This window comes from Atractosteus spatula, chromosome 20 (assembly GCF_055471065.1).
Source record: "Atractosteus spatula isolate fAtrSpa1 chromosome 20, fAtrSpa1.hap1, whole genome shotgun sequence".
NCBI lineage: Eukaryota > Metazoa > Chordata > Actinopteri > Semionotiformes > Lepisosteidae > Atractosteus > Atractosteus spatula.
In genome coordinates, this window is record NC_142725.1 from 16,521,331 (window position 1) to 16,541,359 (window position 20,029).

The 20,029-nt window shown below is 43.4% G+C and overlaps 1 protein-coding gene across 1 annotated transcript in view; it reads left to right on the forward strand.

Moving 5' to 3' along the window:
- Positions 1-16,938, forward strand: part of ctnnbip1 (catenin, beta interacting protein 1) — a 33,935-nt gene extending 16,997 nt beyond the window's left edge. The window contains exon 4 of the mRNA XM_088937927.1: positions 14,193-16,938. Coding sequence (XP_088794053.1) covers positions 14,193-14,251 — 59 coding nt within the window. The 3' untranslated portion in view covers positions 14,252-16,938. The remainder of the gene's footprint in view (positions 1-14,192) is intronic.
- Positions 16,939-20,029: the final 3,091 nt, after the last annotated feature.

A 20,029-nucleotide genomic window follows, 5' to 3' on the forward strand; every position in this document is an offset into this window, starting at 1 on the left:
GTCCAGAGCACATCTGTTGGGCTGGTGCACTAGAAAGGATTCCTCTGATTCTTCTGCCCTGTGTTAATTTGCAGCAGTAAATCATAAGATGAGGCGACGAACGAAAAAAATAAAATATGTTTTCTGTTAGTTTCAATATGTGGAAGCTTGCAGCCTTTGATTTAAGATGTGCTCAGCTAAAGTGCAATGTCTGTATGTGTCAATACACGTAAGCCAGCAGTCACTGAGCTAGCGTTTCCTTATTTTTTCCAGCTGCTTTTGGATGCATTTCCTGTTCTTCTTACTGTTCTTTTACATGGGGTACTAACATTGCAATTGGCTGTGCCTTGCAGAGCTCTGTAAAAGTTGTTTTTTTAAAAAACAAATTTTCATGAAAGTAAAGCATGCCGCCTAGATGAAATCTGTTTTGTGAGTTGTTGGGTGAAATCTTTTTTTTTTTGCATGTGTGCTCTTTAGTGAAAGATGAAACAAACTTGAAAGCAGAGCACAGGGGAAGAGTTCTAATTGGATGTGGCTCATGTCTCTGGGGAACTGTGCAGTGCACTGTAAGATAAGCACTGTGAAGTTTCTCATAGAGCCAGTGTCACCTTGTGGAATGTAGCCCTTATCCATACATCTCCACTGACAAAAACGCACTATACCTGCTTGCGCTGGGCTACTGGGATCACAGAACTCACCCGAAGAAAGTGCTGCTGGGGCCCTCCAGTCAGAATCGAGCCAGATCTGCTCATCTGTGTCAGCAGAGACGGGTGGGCTTCAGAAGTTAAGTTCTAATGCTCGTTTGAACCTTCAGCAGGGCCCCATTTCAAGCTTCTGACACCGATCTCTGGCGGTTACCCTGCGTGGGTTTCAGTCTCTTTGTGCTCATGGTAAACAGATATAAAAGCAGAGGAGGTCTTTCTGCAGCTGCATTGTTTGAACCACAGTTTACCCTTTAGCCCCTGTAAGTCCCCTTTAGTAAACATTTCTGCTTTAATTGCTACTTACTATTAAATGCATTTTTTAGCAATGACATGGCTTTTGGTAGACTTTAGAATCGCAGCCCAGTGCAGAATCCTGCAGCTAAAAGCACAGGGTAAAGTTCCGGAGTGAGTTATGTTGTGTGATATTGACTGAGGCAGTAGATGATTGTTAGGTGTACCTGATGCATCAGCTGTCTTCTAAAACAACTGACATTAAGTCAGGAAGCCTCGTTTGTATTGTAATGGTCCAAGAAGTGATTTAGTGTTCTCTCAAAAACTCTGAGCACGTATTGTGGGAGCATTTTAAAATTAATGGCTTATGCTCTATAACCCCTGAAGCCTCATGGTTTGGCTGACTAGCACATGAAGATTGTTTTAATAGTTTCTCACACACACTGTGTAGCTAAAACAGGTTTATGGAATAGGATTTGGTTTTGATGAAAAGTGATGTGGCAATTTTTTTTTCTATCAGCCTTGATATCTGACGCCTTTAAGCAAAATTCAGATCTTTTTTGCTTATTCAAGTCTGTCTCAGTGCATGCATACACAATTCAGAGGCGTGTCTTAAAACTCTGGATTGGTTTGATTCCTTCACTGAATCTTTGTGAATTCTCTTTCCTTTGGGTGCAGTTGTGGGGGTATGTGGAAACAGTTCTGCGGCCCAACACAGACAGGGGGCTATAAAATAAACTGGCTTCGGTCATGGAATTGAGATTGAACAAAACAGACAGGAGTCTAACCGGCACTGACCATCAATCCAGAACAAAAGTGAGAGATTGAGTTAGGTTAAGTTAGTTCATGGTATCTGTTTCTAACCCCTTTTCGCATTGAAAACAATAGGTTCTTTACAGTACAGGAGTCTTAGAGTTTGTGTAAAGGTTGTGTTCTCCTACATTGTGATATAGGAGGAACTGGCCTTTGGATGAGATTTTAAACCAGTGTCTTGACTATTTAGTCATTGAATATTTCATGGTGCTGTTCATAGTAGAATCTTGTTAATGGGTGTTAAGGTTGCATTATCATTATTATATTCTTGTTGGATTTGTACTCACTTATTACTGGTTTAAACAGAGTGTTATTTTTTTCTCTAATAAAAAAAAGACGTATTCCAGGTTATCGAACTGCATGCTATAGTGTTATGTTTTAAATATGATCATATTAATAGCCCTTGTTACAACATAGCAGAAGTTTAATTAATGGCATGGTATACGGACTCAAGAGTAAATGAATTTGGAAAATTGTTTTGAATCTTATTGAGCAAAAATTGAATGGAAATAGCCTTTAAGTCAAGTTTTGGAAATACGAAGAGTACTGTAGATAATGTTTATAAATAATTTTCATTGATCATATATCTGCTTTTAAAGCAGTGTGTTACTGCACAAATTCCCTCAAGAAAAAATAACAAGAACTGCACACAGGCTACCAGGAGGGCTACTGTGAAATGAAAAGCATATGGGGGTCTAGATTTGCATTTGAGGTGGTTTTAATTGCCTAATTAGTATTCATGCAAATTAGAAAACCGAGAATAAATTTTTCATCGGAGCCCAAAGATGGAAGGTTTAGTCTCTCAGAATCACGGAGGGTGTGCACTACAGTTAGCTTGCCTGCAGCTCCTTGTGACTCAGTACTTTGAAAGGATGAGAAACCACAACCCAGGAGAGAACAGGATCGGTTTGTACAAAAGAGAGAGAAAATGGGTTAAGAAACACATTTTAAACAGGTTTACAAAGGCACATAGTAGGAAAAATAAATCTGTTTTTCTGTAATAGCACAAACTCTGCAGTCAGCAGTCTGACAAACTACCAGTAAACACAAAGTCATTAGAATGCATTTAGGTGTAGTACAAGATGGTTACAAGGGCTTGCAGTCACCTCTCTGTTTGTCCATGCTGGTTGAAATTCGCAGGGCACAGCGCTGGTCAGGGTGAAGAGACAGGCAGGAGGAGAAGGATTTGCCACTTACTGAGATCCAGCGAATGATCCCAGAGGCATCAGTGTTGGTGTCAGGGCTGGAAAACTATGAGAGCATACATCTCTCAATGCTCTTGGCCACCCTAGAGACCATTAACTCTTAGACTTACTCAGTCATCTCTGCAACTTTCAGGGACATAGATGTATAATTTAGTTCTGCATATCAATTGACAAACATACATAGCAGAGTAAGTAATAAGGAGCAATATTTTATAATATCGTTATTAAATATTGTGCCATATCTTGGAATGAAGCATTGCGCGGCATTTTTTTTTGTCACAATTGCTGTTCATATTGAACGTCGATTTAATATCCTTACAATAAAAGACAAATTTCAGGCATTTAAGTTTGAACAGGGAGCTTAACAGCTATACCCACGTGGTGCTAGCAGTGCCCCCAGTACGATTAATTTAACGTAGTGCAAATGAGGAAATGAAAAGGCTCGGCTAGTTGGACGAGTTCTCCATTCCCACCTTCTGCTGCCCGTGTGTGTTTGGGAGCAGCCCAGTCGGAATTGGTCTGGTCCCTTTTCAAGGATGGGGAAAAGCACTCCCACACCTCCGGCATGCTGAAGTGCTCTGCCAGGCTGTCCCACCTCTCTTCAAGGTGGGGAAGGGAATGGATGACGTGACAGCCTCGGAGCAGGCTGCCGGGGGGGACGGGGGGCTGCGGAGGCAGTGTACGTGTCCGGCGGCCGGATTATCGCGAAGCCGCCGCCGAGGCCTGTGGGGGGGGGGGGAGCAGCAAGAGAGGCTTCTGGAGGGTTTCCATGGCGACGCTCCGAGCCGGGGCGAAGCCGAGTCTCCCAGGGCCCGGCCGGCGGCGCCTCGTGACTGCGGGGCGGGAGTGTTTCTGGAGCGTTAATTACGAGCTGGTGGCGGGAGAGGGAAAACATTTTTCACCTTCCTCCCCCTTGCAGTTCCGTTTTGCTCCGAACGCCCAGAGCGCAAGGCTCCCGTGCTCAGATGAGCTCATGTGACTTGGAGAGCATTTTGGCCATTCATTGAACAGTTTTCGGGCCTGACGGGTGTTGCCAGTTGTTTAAAACAGGTGACCCTTGGAGTCTGACTGGACTGGAGTGCTCCAGGACCAGGCTCAGCGACCCCTGGTGTCGTTGATGCAGAAGGTGTCCACTGACACACCTGGGTCTTTGGTGTCACAGATCTTGCTGCAGCTCTGCTCTGTGCCGTGTATACCCACGTGAGAATCCGGTATAGGGCTGTCCAGTCCTGGTCCTGCAGGGCCGGGGGATCTGTGGGTTTTCATTCCAGTTCTGCTCTTAATGAGCTTCAGATGCTGCTGCTTTAGAGAGGCCTAGCACGTACTGCCTGCCCCCGGGGGCTCCTGGTTTTCTGTTCAGTGGGCGTGAGCTTGTGACACACCCTCTTTCCCCGGCACATGGGAGGACTCGCACAGGGACTGGGAGCAGCTGCTGATGGATGGCATCTTGTGTGTTGTTCCGAATTAGCTTTCTGCATGCCCCGGCACAGACAGATTAGTTTGCAGGAGGCACTTGTAAGATCAGACACCTACATCCAATTAGTGTTCTGAACTGGTGTTCCTTATGCCAGGCAGATGCACTGAATATCTTGAGGTATTAATAGAAATGAAAAGCCTTAAATATTTTTTTTAAAAGATGGGAACAATGCAGGTTTGCCTGGAGCTTGGGAGGTACATGTTGAAATCCTTCCCACATGGACACCCTAAAATTCCCCAGTTTGGAATAGGACAAATAGGAATGTGTGCTATTCCTAGTTAAGAAAGTAAGCTTTAAATGGTTTACACCAGTGCAGGCCAAGATAAGAATACTAATAGTAAAACAAGCCCTGAAAGGAGGAAACTATCTGCTTTTTGCTTCTTTGTCCCAATCTTTCAGAGGTACCAAACAAAAGGAACTTGCTCAAAAATGGGAACTGGTTTACTGGTGCTTGTATGTCTCTGCTCGGCATTAATCAAATGGATTTTTTTAGTGGAAATGTAACAATGGCATGGACTGACCTTGTGGTGGCTGCATCAGAGTGTCCTCCTAATCTCGGGTTGCAGCTAGATCTCTGCAGCGAATACAGAGCAGACAATTACTGTATCATATTGTTCTGTCTGAGAAGAACTATAGCTCATATAACTGAGTGCAATTTAAGCCAGATCTCCTGAGAAAAAGGCAGATCGTCCATACAAAAAAGAAATCCTTTTAAATCCCATTTGAGGGAAAAAAATAATTACCAGAAGTTGCTTGAATTGTTAATGAGCCCTCTTTAAGTAGGTTTTGGTTTCACATCTATTCTATTCCAGTGTGATGCTGGTCAAAGCAAGAGCTAGAAATGTTCTTCTATTGAATTCACTTTAACAACAGTCTGTGATTTAATTTATCAAACCAGTTGTCTGTAACTGACATCACACACAGCATCTTCTGAAAGCCATGTGAAATCCTTTGTGTGCAAACAGAATTGCCAGGTCCTCTATTTTTATGGGGTATTTTTTGGAGCCAATCCTTAAACATGATTTGGTGATTGACCATTTATTGATCGTGTTTTACTTTTGAACCACAGTTGCAAACTCTTGAGCTCAGTCCTAGCCTGCTGCTGCCACCATGCACAAGTTCTGTAAAGGACTTTTAAGAATACTAAGTACTATATTACAAGGGGATATTTATTCAATAGGTTTTCAAAATCCTCAGTGAAGTTAATCCAGAATGAACAGTGAAAAACAAACTACCAACTACTTTGACATGCATTTAATTCTCTGAACAGGAGAAACATCTTTACATCTTTACTCAAAGGGTAGTGGGAGTCTGGAACAAGCTGTCCAGCCGTGTTGTTGAAACTAATACCCTGTTTTCTACAAAGAAACAACTGGATGAGATCCAGGGATCAATTAAGTTACTCACTACCTAATGGGTTAGATGTGCCGAGCTGCCTGCTGCGTTTGTGACCTCCTATGACTAGGGGCCTTAACTGAGAAGAGAACTTAAAATGTCATGGTTTTTTTCTTTAGCTGCCTTGGTAGGGACTTTTGCTGCCAGCAGTCTATCACAGCCGCTCTGGTCATGGTTAACCCCCTGGTGTGTACTGCCCTGTGGAAGTCACGTGGAGTAAATCTCTCTGCCTTGTCAGATCGTGCCCTGGCCTTGGATGTGTCATTTGCGGTAGCCAGGATCTTCTGTTCAGGGCTGACGCCTGTCTCCTCTGACCTTGTGATTAATGATTATCATATGCAGTTGGAAACACTTCGTGTAGGCGAACCATGAAATTTCCAAGATTTAAGTCTTGTTCCCTGGGCAAAAGTCCACTTCCTAATGTGTGGAACACTAGATCAGGCCAACCAGGCTGCTGGACAACACGATCTCTTGGCTGTTATGAGAAATGAGCTAGCTTATGATGCTACATTGTTTTGTTTTTTTTGCTCTCAAGCAGTGCCTGGTATGTATTCTTGAAATGAATTCAAAAGAAATCTACAAATCGCAGCTTAAACTTCATGCGACGGTGATAAGCCATTTCGGAGTGTGGCGGCTGGAGAAGGTGGCACCATGCTGGCTTCTGTTAAATCAGTCGGCATGAATACAAATCTGTAAAGAGGGCCCTCACATCAGAAATTGAATGTTAAATCAGCAGTGGAAAATGCTCTCATCTGTTTTCCTGCTCGTCAGTGCAAACAGGACGACGAGCGTGTTTAACATTCCAGCTCACCGAAGCTTTTTTGAATCGTAGAAAGAGAAGGAGCGAGAATCCAGTGAAAAGAACACAGAGGGGCTGAATCCCGCTAGCAGCTGTTGGCTCACGGGGTTTAGCAGCCCTGTAGCTCGTGATGTAATCTGATTTTCATCCGTTGCTAAGCAACAGTTCAGTGGACTCGATATGGAGATATGTCAGGCACAGAGCAGTGTGTGTGCTGTAGTAGTTAAAGACTGGGAAGATTCTCATTGGAGGGAGGGTGTGTATTTTTCAATCAGTCCCAGTGGTAAATGTACTTGGGTTTATTCTGTTGGAAGTAATAGAAGGAGGATTGGACTGGACTGGACTGGACTGGAGATCACAGAGTAGAAGTTCTTCCTGATGATCCGCGCAGTGCTATGTGTACACCCCTGGTTACACAAGGATGAGAGCTGTCACGCAACACCGAAGGAGTGTTCTGGGAACGCGCTAGAGCAGTGCTTTTGCTCGAAGGGAGGCAGTGTGCCCTCATTATATTATTCAGGTTCTGCTGCAAAAAAAACTTTTTCCTCTTTGTTCACTCTGCCTTTGCCGACGAGCCCGGCGAGGAGAGCTCTGTGACGTCCGTGCGGGGCTCCGCAGTCCCAGCCTCTGCACACAGACCTGCAGCAGCAGGTGTGGGATAAGAGCATGGGGAGCTCTGCAAACGAGAGAAGGCTGTTAAGCCCTCGTATCTCGTTTGGTTTAGAGTAGGATAGTGAACTGAGGATTCTCGTCCAGTAAAGAAGGGATCCCCTTTGACGACGTGGCTGGGTAGCTTGTTCCAGACTCTGGAAATGTATTAACGTCTTTGGTTTCATTCATCCATTTTCTATCAGCTTTATTCAATTCAGGGTTGTGGGGGAGCCTGAGTGATGGAGGTAGGGTGGGGTACACCCTGGACAGAACACCAGTCCATTGCAGGGCACACACACACTCACACCAGAGCCAACTCTCCCTGTAGCCACTTAACCTACCTGTATGTCTTCAGACATACCGTTTAAGGGGGATTCTGACTTAAAGGTGTTCGGTCATAATTCCACAGAGGGTAGCTGTGCATCATTCTGAGCAGGATTACAATTGCAACAACACATCAGCAGCAGGGTAAAAGTAACCGAGTCTCACGATGGGAGAAAAACCAAGTCACCCTGGCAGGCGCCACGTAGAAGCCAGGCAACCGCAGGAAGAACATGCAAACTCCACACGGACAGCACTGGTGGAATGGAATCCAGGGACCCAGCGCTGATAGGCAGTTGTGCTAACTACTGTGCCACCCTGACGTCGTCTTCAGTTTCATAATTCCCATAAAACGAAACCCAAATGTGCAAACCCAGTGTTTTATTTTTAAATCCCCATGTTACTGATTCATTCGAGACCTTTCGCTGCTCTGGTTTCGTGTTTGTGTGGCTTTGATGAAAAAGGGATTAAGTTAGTGGAGCTCAGGGTTACAACTGTGTTTCAAGGTGAGATGGAGGGCCGGACACACCTGAGTTCTGCCAGAAACACATGTTGCTTTGCAGCTGCACAGCTGGTTTTTCAGAGCATCCTGGTCCAGGGATGTAGGAGAGCACAGGGAAGCAGCTCAATGCCAGCCCGTCGCTAAGCAACTGTGGTGTCACCATAGCACACCTTGCTTCCATCCTTGCCAGGCTACCATGACATCACTCTGCCTGGCATGGGGGCTGACTCCTCGTTTCTCGTGTTTCCGTGTTGATTCGCTGTCCGAGGACACCTCTGGCTGCCCGGTTCCCTGGCTTGGCGCTGTGCACATTTCGTCTGGACCTGTGCCCTCGGCGGGCAGCGGAGATGGCGTGATCGTGGGCCCTCTTGCCCGCCTGCGTCTCCTCTTGTGCCGCAGCTCCGCCGTGATCCCTGTCCCTGTCGGCTCTTCGCCAGCGTGCCGCCCCCGGAGGAGGCCGGGTCCTGCAGAGACAAGCAAGAGCGCATCACAGAGAGCCATTTCAACGTTTTCATTCACCTCGATTTGTTCAGTTAGGCTTGACTGAAATGTTTTTTAGCGATGTGCGTGGTTTAGCTGGTTGTGTTTCCTCAATATGGAGTTCCTTTACAAGACTTTTTTCATTACTTTCTGCCGCTGTGTCAGCGTGTCTGTTTTAGTTCATTTGGCAGAGCGTTCTGAGCCAGAAAGCTTACAAATGAGAGCAGACCATTTGACCATTCTTGCCGGTTTAGTAGTTAGTAGTTTATCTCATAACCTCATCCCAGCTGTTTCTTTAAGGACATCAGGGAATCAGCTTCCACAGTATAGCTGGAAAGGTTGTTCCTGACTCCCACGAATGCACTTCCACACCGTTCCCTTGTGTGACCTCTAGTCTGTGTTTGCATGTTCTTGTGGTGGGTAAAAGATGTGTTTTGCACAGTGATTATTCTTCTTGTTGTTTGGCTGGTAGCTACTTTCGTGACGGGTCAACTGTGAGGTCAGTTTTTGACCAAGAGAGGACTTGGTTGGAGAGAGCAGTTCTGAGACGCTCTCTTTTCTGGGTGACCGAGCTGTGTCATGTTTGCCAGCCCTGGAATCATGGGATTGCTGCCCATCCCTTCCCACCTTGGTCACGTCAGTCTTCTAACCTTGACAAGCTTTCCCGTCCCACCATACGGAGAGCAGTCTATTCGTAAACGATGCAGGGCTGTTTAATAATTCATCGACTGGGAGGCTGCGCTGAGCTCCCTACACAATAAATCTCGTGGGGGTCCAGCAGACACTTTCCCCTGCCTCGCGCAGCACTCCAAGAGCCTGCAAGACTGTTTCCCTGATGTCTGGTTTGTGAAATGGGTGCTGACGATGGCCCAGACTCAGCCTAGCTGCATGCAGATGGTGAAGTTCAGGTTGAAATGATATCGTAGAAGTCTTTGAGAAGCCTGTTTGAAGAAAGGAAAATCGTTTAGTTGAGCGGTATGTGCATTTTAGGGCTGCAGTGGTTTGCATTGCCTCGTGCCTCGTAGCACTGCGGGCCTGGGTTCAATTCCAGACCTGGGGTGCTGTCTGTGTGGAGTTGGTATGTTCTTCCCGTGTTCTCATGGGTTTTCGCCAGGCTCCTCCGGTTTCCTCCCACAGTCCAAAGACATGCTGGTAGGTGAACTGGCTTCTGGGAAAAACTGGCCCTGGTGTGAGCGAATGTCTGTGTCTGTGTGACCAGTGATGGACTGGCGTCCTGTCCAGGGTGTGTCCTGCCTTGTGCCTGTTGCTTGCCAGAATAGGCTCTGACTCCCCCATGACCCTGAATTGGATAAAACGCTTCGAAAATGGATGGATGCTGTACTTTTTTGCAGAAAACTCATTAGACAAAACTACTTTCCAAAACTCCTCATTAGACAAAACTGATTTGTTAATCACAGTGCTGTTTCTCTTTAATTTCTTAGACTATTTAGAAAAGCCTTTTCAGAGGAGGAAAAAAGATTAAGAGACTAGACTCCCGCTGTGCCAGATGCCAGTTTGGACAGCTTTCTCCTCCAATCTTCCAAGCTGTTTTCCAGGATCTGGTACATTTTGTCTCTCACAATAATGTGAGAGACAGAATAATGTTAATTATTCTTAAGCAACATCTTAGGATGCAGAGAGAGCCTTATCAATTGTTAAAATATAAAGTCAAAGCAGTTACAAGGTTCAGCTTACCAGTTAACCCAGAAGCGAACAAAATAAAATCTTGATTCTGCTTTGGAAGGCAGATAAAGTGTAAAAGTGTAGAGCCCTGATGGTTTTTGACCTTTTTAATGAGCTTGCTTAAATATCTTGTAGTCCCAGGTTTGATTTGATTAGCCCTTAGCCTGTAGGAGAGCAGATTCATTTCTGACTGAAATCACAGGTGAAATGATGTGAGCTGTCACAGCAGGAGCAGATGTACATGTACATGCAGATGTACACAGCTGGCTGGCTTTCTGCCAGGCTCTTGGATGAAAGCTGGAGGGCATTAAGGCTGGCACTGAGGAATGGCATGGCATCAGTGTCAGTGACCCGTTCTGCACAAGGTTCTGGAGAGTTCAAGAAGCAATTGCAACATGTTTCAGTGGAAGTAACACCCAAATGTGAGATTTATTCTCTGTCTGAAAGTGCTAATAGCTAGTTATTGTGTCATGGTGGAATGGATACCCAATCCTGCCGGTAACATGTGCTGCAAGTGATCAGGATTGCCTGAGGAAGTATTTTACTTTACTGAGCGTTGAGTGCAATGTCTTTTAAGACACAAGGAGAGCAGTGACCTGGAGGTGTGGTGTCGATTCTTCATGTTATGTTGTACTTTAAAGTACAAAGTGCTGTATGTACGACATGTCTGCTAATTTATAGTACACAGTCCTCCAAATGAAATTATGTTTTTGTATACAGAGGAATACATTACTTTTCTTTTAAAAATGTACCCCTGTTAATAGTACCTGTTCATTTGTATGTCATATTCCCTTTATGTGTATTACAAAACATTTCAACATCGAGAAAATTATTTGTAGATGCACAGATGCTTACACGTATGAAGTATTTTTTCAATGTGGAAGTTGTTTGTGGAGGAAAGCCTTGCTGCTCCTCTCTCAGCAGCTTTTGCTGTGTGCGATGAGGTCAGGTGTTGTTGACCGAGAGCTCAAGTCATTACTTCAGCCTTGTAAACATGCATTTAACTGACACCTCCTTGGGTCAGAGGTAAGAGGTCACGTCTACCTGTGCTGTGCTTTTTTTTACAGCACCAGCTTTGTCTGCCAGCCGTCAGTAAGAACCATGACACGCATTTCTCTGCCCTGGCTTTTTCCAGATGGATCAATAGGGCGTCAGTGAACAATTCAGCAAATGTGCCTTTTCCCCAGGAAGCTGTGTGACCCGGTGTATTGGATTGCATGGAACGGCAAAGCCCTGTTTCTAGCACACTGATCTATTACATCTCTTTCAAACAATTATTTCATTTAGGAGTCTTTTACAGAAGATCTTTCAGCTTGGCTCAGGCGACAGTTAAAAACAACACTTGGTAGCCAAGAAGCCATTTGCTCGAGCAGTAATTAGATGCTTTTGTGACTCAATCCAAGAGCTGTAGTTTCCTTCTTGCCTTTTATATTTTTCCTTTAAATGAGTGTTTATTTGCGCTGTTTTTTAAATTAAAGGTTAAAGGTTGGAATTTCTGGGAATGAAATAGGGAAGGGTTTTGAAAAACTAAGAGAGCAGTTCCAGCTCAGGGGCAACAGCATGAGCCATGCGCACTGTCGACTGGATGTTCAAAGCCTTGTGTGAGGATGAAAGGTATAGAGTTCACCACATCAAAGCAGAGAGAGCCGAGTCTTTCTTAATCTAACGCCCAGTGTTCCTCAGCTAGGACCTTCCCAATTCCAATCAGGTAGTTTCAGGCAGAGAAAAATCATCATTAGAATGGGAGAGTTCAAAAGGCCATTCTGCAGAAGTCAGTTTAATTTGGCACGCTGTGGCATTTGAACTGCTCAGTCCCTTCAGACAGAGCTTTGTGAGAGCTGAGCTTGTTTTTCCCAGCCCTGTTGGTTAAATAATGCTGAATATGGGACGGCTTTGTATCTTTACCAAGTCATGTTACCAAGCTTAAACCTCGCTGCTGTCGTAATGATGATGATTCTTCTAGGCAGGTCTGAAAAGGTGGTTCTGACCTGTTTCTCCCTGCTATCTGGAGTTGGAGCTGGTATACAGTACAAAGACAAAAAGCACAAAAATACTAGTCAGGTGTTGAGTCCTGTACAATTTTTAATGTTCAAACTAGTCAAGTTGTCTTGAGCTGGTTTCTGATGTTGTGTGACTACAGGACTGTTAGATTTTGTAGTAAATAATTATAAATAATTAATTGTATTAAGGGGCTGTATGTATTTTATTTTCCCTGGGGACATTTCAACCTACAGTGTATGCAGAGGTGAAACGAATTTGCCTTTGTACTCATGCAAATGCAGATTCAGAATATTTACAATTAATTATCGGTTAAATATGTTACATTAATGACTTAATTTGTACAATTTTGTACAGGTACTAGATTATTTGCACCTGAAGTTCTAAGCTGAACACAGCCAGGTGTAATGTAAAAGTTAATAGAAGGCTATAAATAGATGTGAGATAGTCACTGTCAGGGGCAGCAACGCTCTGTACTTCTGACAGCAGCAGGCTGGTGACAGTGGGGAATGCAGATAAAGTAGGATTGTGTGGAAAGTGCAGCATACTAATTTTGAACCTAAGATTGCTACAGCCTGGGAAAGAAAGCCAGTGTATTAAAGATCTACACATTTAGAAAAAACATTTCACACATGAGTGTTACTGTACTCTTATTTTAATGGACTGAAATGGTTTTTATTTTTTCCTGGGCAGAATGTGTGTGTATTGGTTTCAGCAGTGAAGCCATTGATCCAGTGTTAGAGGAGATACAGTACATAAGTCATGTACTGGAGTTGATCCTTTCCTGTTTGAATGCTTTTCTTTGCAAGTTGTTTCATTTGTTTTGTCCTAATTGCATCTGCCTTTGTCAGGCTGACAATTGCTGTGCATTTTGAAAGCCGCAATTTCTTGAGGACAACACAAAATATAGATACAGTATCAGATCTAATAATCTGAATATCTGTCCACCTGTTGTCTGTGAATATTTTTGGAAGTTTCCAAATACATGCTGAGAATCAAAAGATTGTATGTACACTGTATGCAAGTAATGGGTTCCGTACATTGCTGGAGTAATTTTGCTGTCATCTTGACTGAGGGGCTTTGGAAACATGCGATGAGGTGATTAAACTTTGTTGAATGTCAAGCCATAGGGAAAGAAATAGGAGACAGACTCAGAAGGGGTCCAGTGTGTCCCACAGTGCCCTTGTGTCCTCGCTACCCTGGAGGCTAGACTAAGAGTCCTGTCATTTCTAACCCAGCAAGACATTACAGACGAACACAGCCCACCAATGAGGGGTCACGGCCTGGGAGCCTCGAGTCACAACACTGGTGAAGGTTCCCGTTGTGATGGCCGAGGAGGGAGTGTCTAAGCTACACCCCTTGTAGTAGTTGTGGCGTCACATCTGCACTGTGCTGCGTTCCAGGTTGAAGTCCTGGAACCTCACTCACTGCCCTTCCTGCAAGGAGCGGTGAGGTAAGAACGTGGCCCATTAGGTTGTGGGTGCCCTACAGGCCCGGCTCGAACCCCGTGACCATGTGTGGAGTGAGCCGGGACGATGTGTGGCCTTTGGGGCTCGGACACCAGCCATGTGCTTATCCAGGTGCTAGGGGAGGGACTGAGACTGATCCCACAGGGCAGCATCCGCAGCCAGGTGCAGAGCATGGGCACATCGCAGATGCACAGCTCGCTCCGCTGCCAGTGGTGACCCCACACGTCGCCAGCCCGAGACTCTCTGATGATCCGCCACATTGGTGACGAGTGCCAGTCGGCATAACGAATTGACCTCTTGTCATGTCTGTTCGCCAAAGCACCAGTCCATCCTCTACAAACAGGACTGGCATCCTGATGACAGCGTGCTGAATTTGCTGCAGGTATAGGTGACGCTGTTTCTGATGCACGGCGTTGCTGTAGCTTACCGAGGGTGTCGGGTGTTTTGACCGCTGGACACCGTTGACGTCTCTTTTTCTTCCGCAGGCGCAGAGGACGTGGTAATGGCTTTCTCCAGGTCAGAGACAGAGGACCGGAGGCAGTGACCCCTAGTGGCAAAAATAAGTGACAACACTACAACTACTGCAGACAGCCGGGGGGGGGAGGTGGGCGGGCTGCCGACGCTGGAGAGGAAGGTGACCAGAAGAGTCCTGGGCGCTGACCACTCCGTCCTCTTCCTTTAACGTGACCGTCATAACGCCTATCTGTTTGTTCGGGCCTGGTGCTCTCTGGACAGGGTCGGAAAAGACGACGTGAAAAGAAGAGGAAAAGAATACCTATAAGAATGGACTAGTCCGTGTCTCCTTTCTGGTTCTGTTTATTGCCCTTGTGGGTTTGCGTGGTTTTCTCGTTTTGTTTTGTTGTGCTCTGTGATTGGCTGGAAGGAATTCCAGGGAGAGTGTCCTGAAACTTGATTGGTTAGAAGAGAGGAAGGAAGCAGAGAGCTCCGGAAGGTGATTGGTTGGGAGTCTTGGTAAGAATCATCTTCGTGGGTGATAAAAGTTTTGTATTCAGTGAGTTGGCTGGGGGACGTTATTCTTGAGAGGAGCTCTTTAAATTTGCATCTGTGAATCGTGATTTTTTTTCATTTTAATTTTGAACAACAGCCCGTTACCTTTCTTACAGATTTGTTAGAGAAGGAGCTATCTTCTTCTTGCTGCACAATTTAACAACAAGCATCTTTTCCTACCAATTTTCCAAACTTACCCTGCTGTGGATTGCAGTTCTCTGCAGTCAGGCGAACTGCAGTAGAGGATAATAGCATCCCTAACTAATTTTAATCTCCGCACACACCGAATCACTCACACTTCATGATTTGCATGGCCCTTTGTCGTGGTCGGTACAGACTGTAAAAATTATTGCATCTCTTGATTGTACAGAAATAACAAGAAACAAATTGAAAGTGATCTGGATTTGTTTAAAAACAACCCTCCAGATTTATAAACAAATTCTGAGTTATTGTTTTTTGTGGGAACTAATCGAATGCCACATTTTTAAATGACAGGAAAATAAGAGGATGAAGGGGTTTTAGGCCCAAAGGTAGTCAGGTTAGTTGATTATGGAAGTTGAGGAAGGCGGAAGAGGCTTCCCACGTTTGATTTTAAAATAATCCTATTATTAATGTTGCAGAGGAACAAAGAATTTGAGAGAAGGTGAGTAGGTGGTTTGAGGGGTTATTTTGCAAATATGGTAAAGTACAAAATGACTGAGATGGGGGATTTGTATGCAAGTTTTATTATGTCCACAAGAACAAAAGACTTTAAAGATCAGTTTCACTAACCTGGTTTAATAATGTGATGCTTTAAATCCTAAACGCAGTTTAACCCCAAGTTGTAGATTGATACACCGAACAGTTTTTACAATGCGATGCTGAGCAATCGTCAGGAAAGGTCACCACCACCATATTATTGAGTGCAAAAGAGTTTGGTTGTTTCCTTTTAACCTTCTGATAGTGGAAGGTTTCTTAAAAAAATAAAATTGTGATTTTTCTTTGTACGTTTGTTGATTTAACTGGAATTTTTTGTGTACGCTTTGCATAGATGTCTTGTGGTTGTATTACTTAACTGATGCTCTGTATTTAATATGGTTTTTAGTTTTTATCCTTCTATTGTTTCCTCGTTTTGTGTTGCTTAACTTAAAAATGAGAACAGGTATGAAAGACTTAATGTTTTGAGATCAAGCATGCCCAGGCTGTGGCTTACCCTGCTCAAAACTCTGTGTGCGTCTTAAGACCATGGCCTCAGTCACTTCTCCTTGTATAGACAATACAGCTTTTGTGTTACACAGCCGTTGATCGATTTAAAACAGAAAAGATGATCAGAAATCCTGGGTAAATATATTTTATGTCCAGTTTCTGAGCATGGCTATTTTATTTGGCCAGTGCAACAGTCTTCATAAGAACAAAAAATACGGTGCCATTTCTTAAAATAATGGTTGTACCTTTTTAATTTGTTTTGTACTTGTTTTGTTTTTTCTATGCATTTTTTGAAGCAGAAAAAGACACTGAGCTTTCAGACACAATCTGTAGTTCCAATGTGGGTGTGTGGTTGTTGTAGTTTGATATCTCAAATTTATATTTACAAGCAGCATTAGCAGCATGCCTTCCGTTGTTAGCAATAGAGCTGTATTAGTTTAATGTGATTCATTAGACTGAGTTCTTAGCAGTGGTCTAATTCCTAAGACAATTTGTTTCCAGTTAGAACTGAACTTCATTAATTTATTCTTGTGTGGCTGTTGACCAAGTAAGACTTCTGTCTTGGGTAAATGCTTCCAATCTCTGTATGGTGGAATCATGAAAGATATTTTTATGTTAGCCTCTCAAGATAAACTACACGTGTCTCAGTTTAGAGTGCGCCTCCACCTTAAGTGGTCATCGCTGTTTAAATCCTGTCGCCGCAGACCGAACAGGAAGTTTATTTTTAATATTCTGAAGACTGGCCACACACTTTCAGGTGAGGGACTGGACCCTAGTCCTAAAAATGTGGATTTCAGGGCAAAAGGTGGCTGTTGGTTTAAAAATGACTGAAACGAATAGAGCTACATGTTTGTTTTCTTATTCTTTCACAGTAGTTGACATTGAAAACATAACCAACATCAGTATATTCTTTATTCATGCAAAAGAAAGGTTCAGACTGGATCATCGTTCGTTTTATTTTTTGTTCCTTTTAAAAGAAATGCTGTATTCCTTATAATAATTGAGAACAACAAGAATAAAAAAGAAATTTATAACCAAGTAAGGCCCTTTCTCCAGAAGTGTGTTTTACTCTTTAATTACTTCTCTCGTTACCCGTTGGCCTTTGCTTTGTGTGGAGTGAATGAGAATGTTTTAACCAGATGAGTCCAGAGCAGCAGAAGGCACTGAACATTTGTATCTTATTCCAAAAGCGTCTCCTCTGTGCTGTGCCACAGCTCAGTACAGTTGGAGAATTTCGTTTGTGTGGCTCTTTGTCCTTGACTTCCTGATGTTGTGTTGTCTCTTTGGACCTTTAGCAGAATTCAGAGCCAACCCAGTACATCGGTGCCAGTTGCATTCAAATTCAAATACAGCATTTTTAGATGCTAAGAGGTTTGACACGGTGCACATGTAGCGCACTCTCAGCTCTCCTGCTCTGCTGTCCTTGTCCTGTTTCCTCTCCTCCTCTTTCCTTTCCTGATCCAGCGATAGGGGGTTAAGCTGGTGGAAAATTGTAAGTGATCTCTAAGCACCTGCAACTTAGAATCATGCTGCGCCTTGCCCGGTCTCTTCCAGCTGCCCAAGAAGAGCTCGGAGCTCACAGTCATAGACCCGCATGTACAGTCATAGACCCTCCTCCTCCGCGCTTCAAACCCACAATGCTGCTGCCCTCACTCTCGGAGCGGAGGAACACCAAGAGCGTCACTCATCAGGCTTATCTACAGTATTGACCGCTAGAAAACGCAAAACAAATGGATGTCTCTCACCCTTATTGATTTTTTTATGTAAAAGAAATTTATTGTATGGTAAAACCAATGTACCATCTGGACCAAGGTTTCAATGTCCTGTCCTGAAGAGCGCCAATCTCTCACATTTCTTAAGATCTTTCTTAAAATAATCAGCTTAAGTCCTAAGGCAAGAAGTTTTTTAAGTAATTATTTTGTTATTTTCCTGAAGCATAACTGGGATATGAAAGAGGGGATGGTCCAGTTGTGGCTCTTTTAAAATGCAAGAGTGACAGCTTTTATAAAATATAATTGACGACCTAAATAGTGGCAGTGTTACAGCATTCTTGAAATGTTTCCATGTCCAAAGATAAATTCAGCTTTGAGCTTTCTGGGTCACAAGGGTTGTTTCTGTTAGTCAAAGGATAAAGACACAATTAGCGATTACAGCTTGCATGGAAAAATAAATAATTGCAATTATACTTTAATTAAAGAGTGGATCTATTTTCATCCAAGGATTTTATACTTTTGTGTGATGAATTAAGTGGAAAATGAATAAATATAGGGCAAGGAAGGTTTTTAAAGGAGTCAACAGGAAGGCCAGAGACAATTCTCTTGCACCGTAAGTCTCAAGAAAGGTTGTTTTTTTTTCCTATATCACAGTGAGTCATTCTGCAACAATCCAGTTGAGCACCTGCAATGCGTAAGATAAAGTTTACCAGAGTGCATTAAGACAATGAAAGTGTGGGGTTGAGACCCCTGTGAAACTCTGGTCAGCTTGCTAAGGTTATTTAATGAGGTCAGACGATGGGAACGGTAAATCTGAAATCAGCTGACGAGGGAACAATAACAATTAGGCATAATTTAAGTATGCATGCTTAATTAAGGAAGTGCAGGGACATTAAAGCATGCTTTAAAAGTGTAATTCATAAAGCACTCTTGTTGATTATTACTAAACCTACATTTTCCTCTTATATTGCTTTTATATTCTATATGCAGCTTTTGCTCAGAGATCTGTGGTTGCTGTTTTGCAATAACCTCAGTCTATTGTCACAGCAGAATACCTGAGAGGCTGCTCCACAAATAGACGTGTCTCTGCTTCTCTCATTAAAAGCCTCGGTTCCCTAGAAGCTTGTTGCATGTCCAGATTGATTTTCATTGTATATAATGTCTCCTGCAAGTCCTCGAAAATGGAATAAATCCTGTGTAAGCTTTTTGTTAAATGAATCTTGTTCATTTTTGTGTATTTTCAAATGAATTATGCTTTTCTCCTTGTTCCGTGGTTGTGTGCATTACAGATTTTGTTATGTTAGGGCTTTAACATAGCTGTGAATATCATAGAAGCTATCATGCCAACGCTAGTGTTAAACATGTGAGGGATAACTCCTTCATTAATTCGTAATCATGTTTAAATGGTTGATGTCTGTTCATTGTTTCCTAGATTTCTACAAATACCAATCACGTGTAAACACCACACTGCTTTAAAACTGGCACTGCTGCCCGTTCCAGGAACCTGGAGCTGTAAGGTGATAGTGCTAACCAGTTTCCCTTCTGTTTTCTGTTGAGCCAGGGGTTATAATTACAAATGGAAATACACAGGATTGTTTGCAACTTTGTGATTTTTTTCACTCTTCTTGTAATGAAGGGAAGTTGTCCTTGAGAGTAGCAAGCCCTGTAGGTGCACACATTGATCATTTACAGGGGCTAATGGATGGACCGTAGATTCATTAGGTATGCATGGTGGGATGGCTTGAGATAGTACCTGGTACCTGTTTACAAAGCTAATTGGGAGAAATGGAAATAAAGTGGGAGTTTGCTGCAGTTTGCAACCAGTCTGGGAAGGAAGCCAGATCACCTCTCACAGGCCTGCCAGGATAAACAAAGAAGATGCTCAACTTTTTTAATTAGCGACAGCACTCTTTTTTCTTTATTTGGAATTATTACCATATTCTGTGTGGAAATAGTGGCTCAATCTTGCAGCAGGAGCAAACTGAGCGTAGACACATCAAGACAGCATTACTGTTGGTCAGATACGACCATTTTCCAAGTCAGTCTTTAAATATACAAGCAGTAATGAGAAACAACGTGGCATAGTCTCATTTGCAAATAACTGTGCACTGTAATCCATTATTTCAGATCGAGAAAATACAAAACATTGGGTTGCTGTTGTACTTTACACTGTGTGGCTTAACTCTTTTGTGACAAGGGAAATCCCGCAGAGAAATGTGAGTAAATTTGATAACGGCCTTCACACAAATAGTGAAGGGTAAAGATTTTCTGACTTTTATAAAAGGGTCTTATCACCTTAACATTGCCAGAAATGTGTGATGTCAAAATCCAGATTGTGCCATCTACCATCTACCATCTCCTAACCATTTACGTTCTGGAAAATCACCACACATTGCTTTATTTGTTTTCTTTTGACT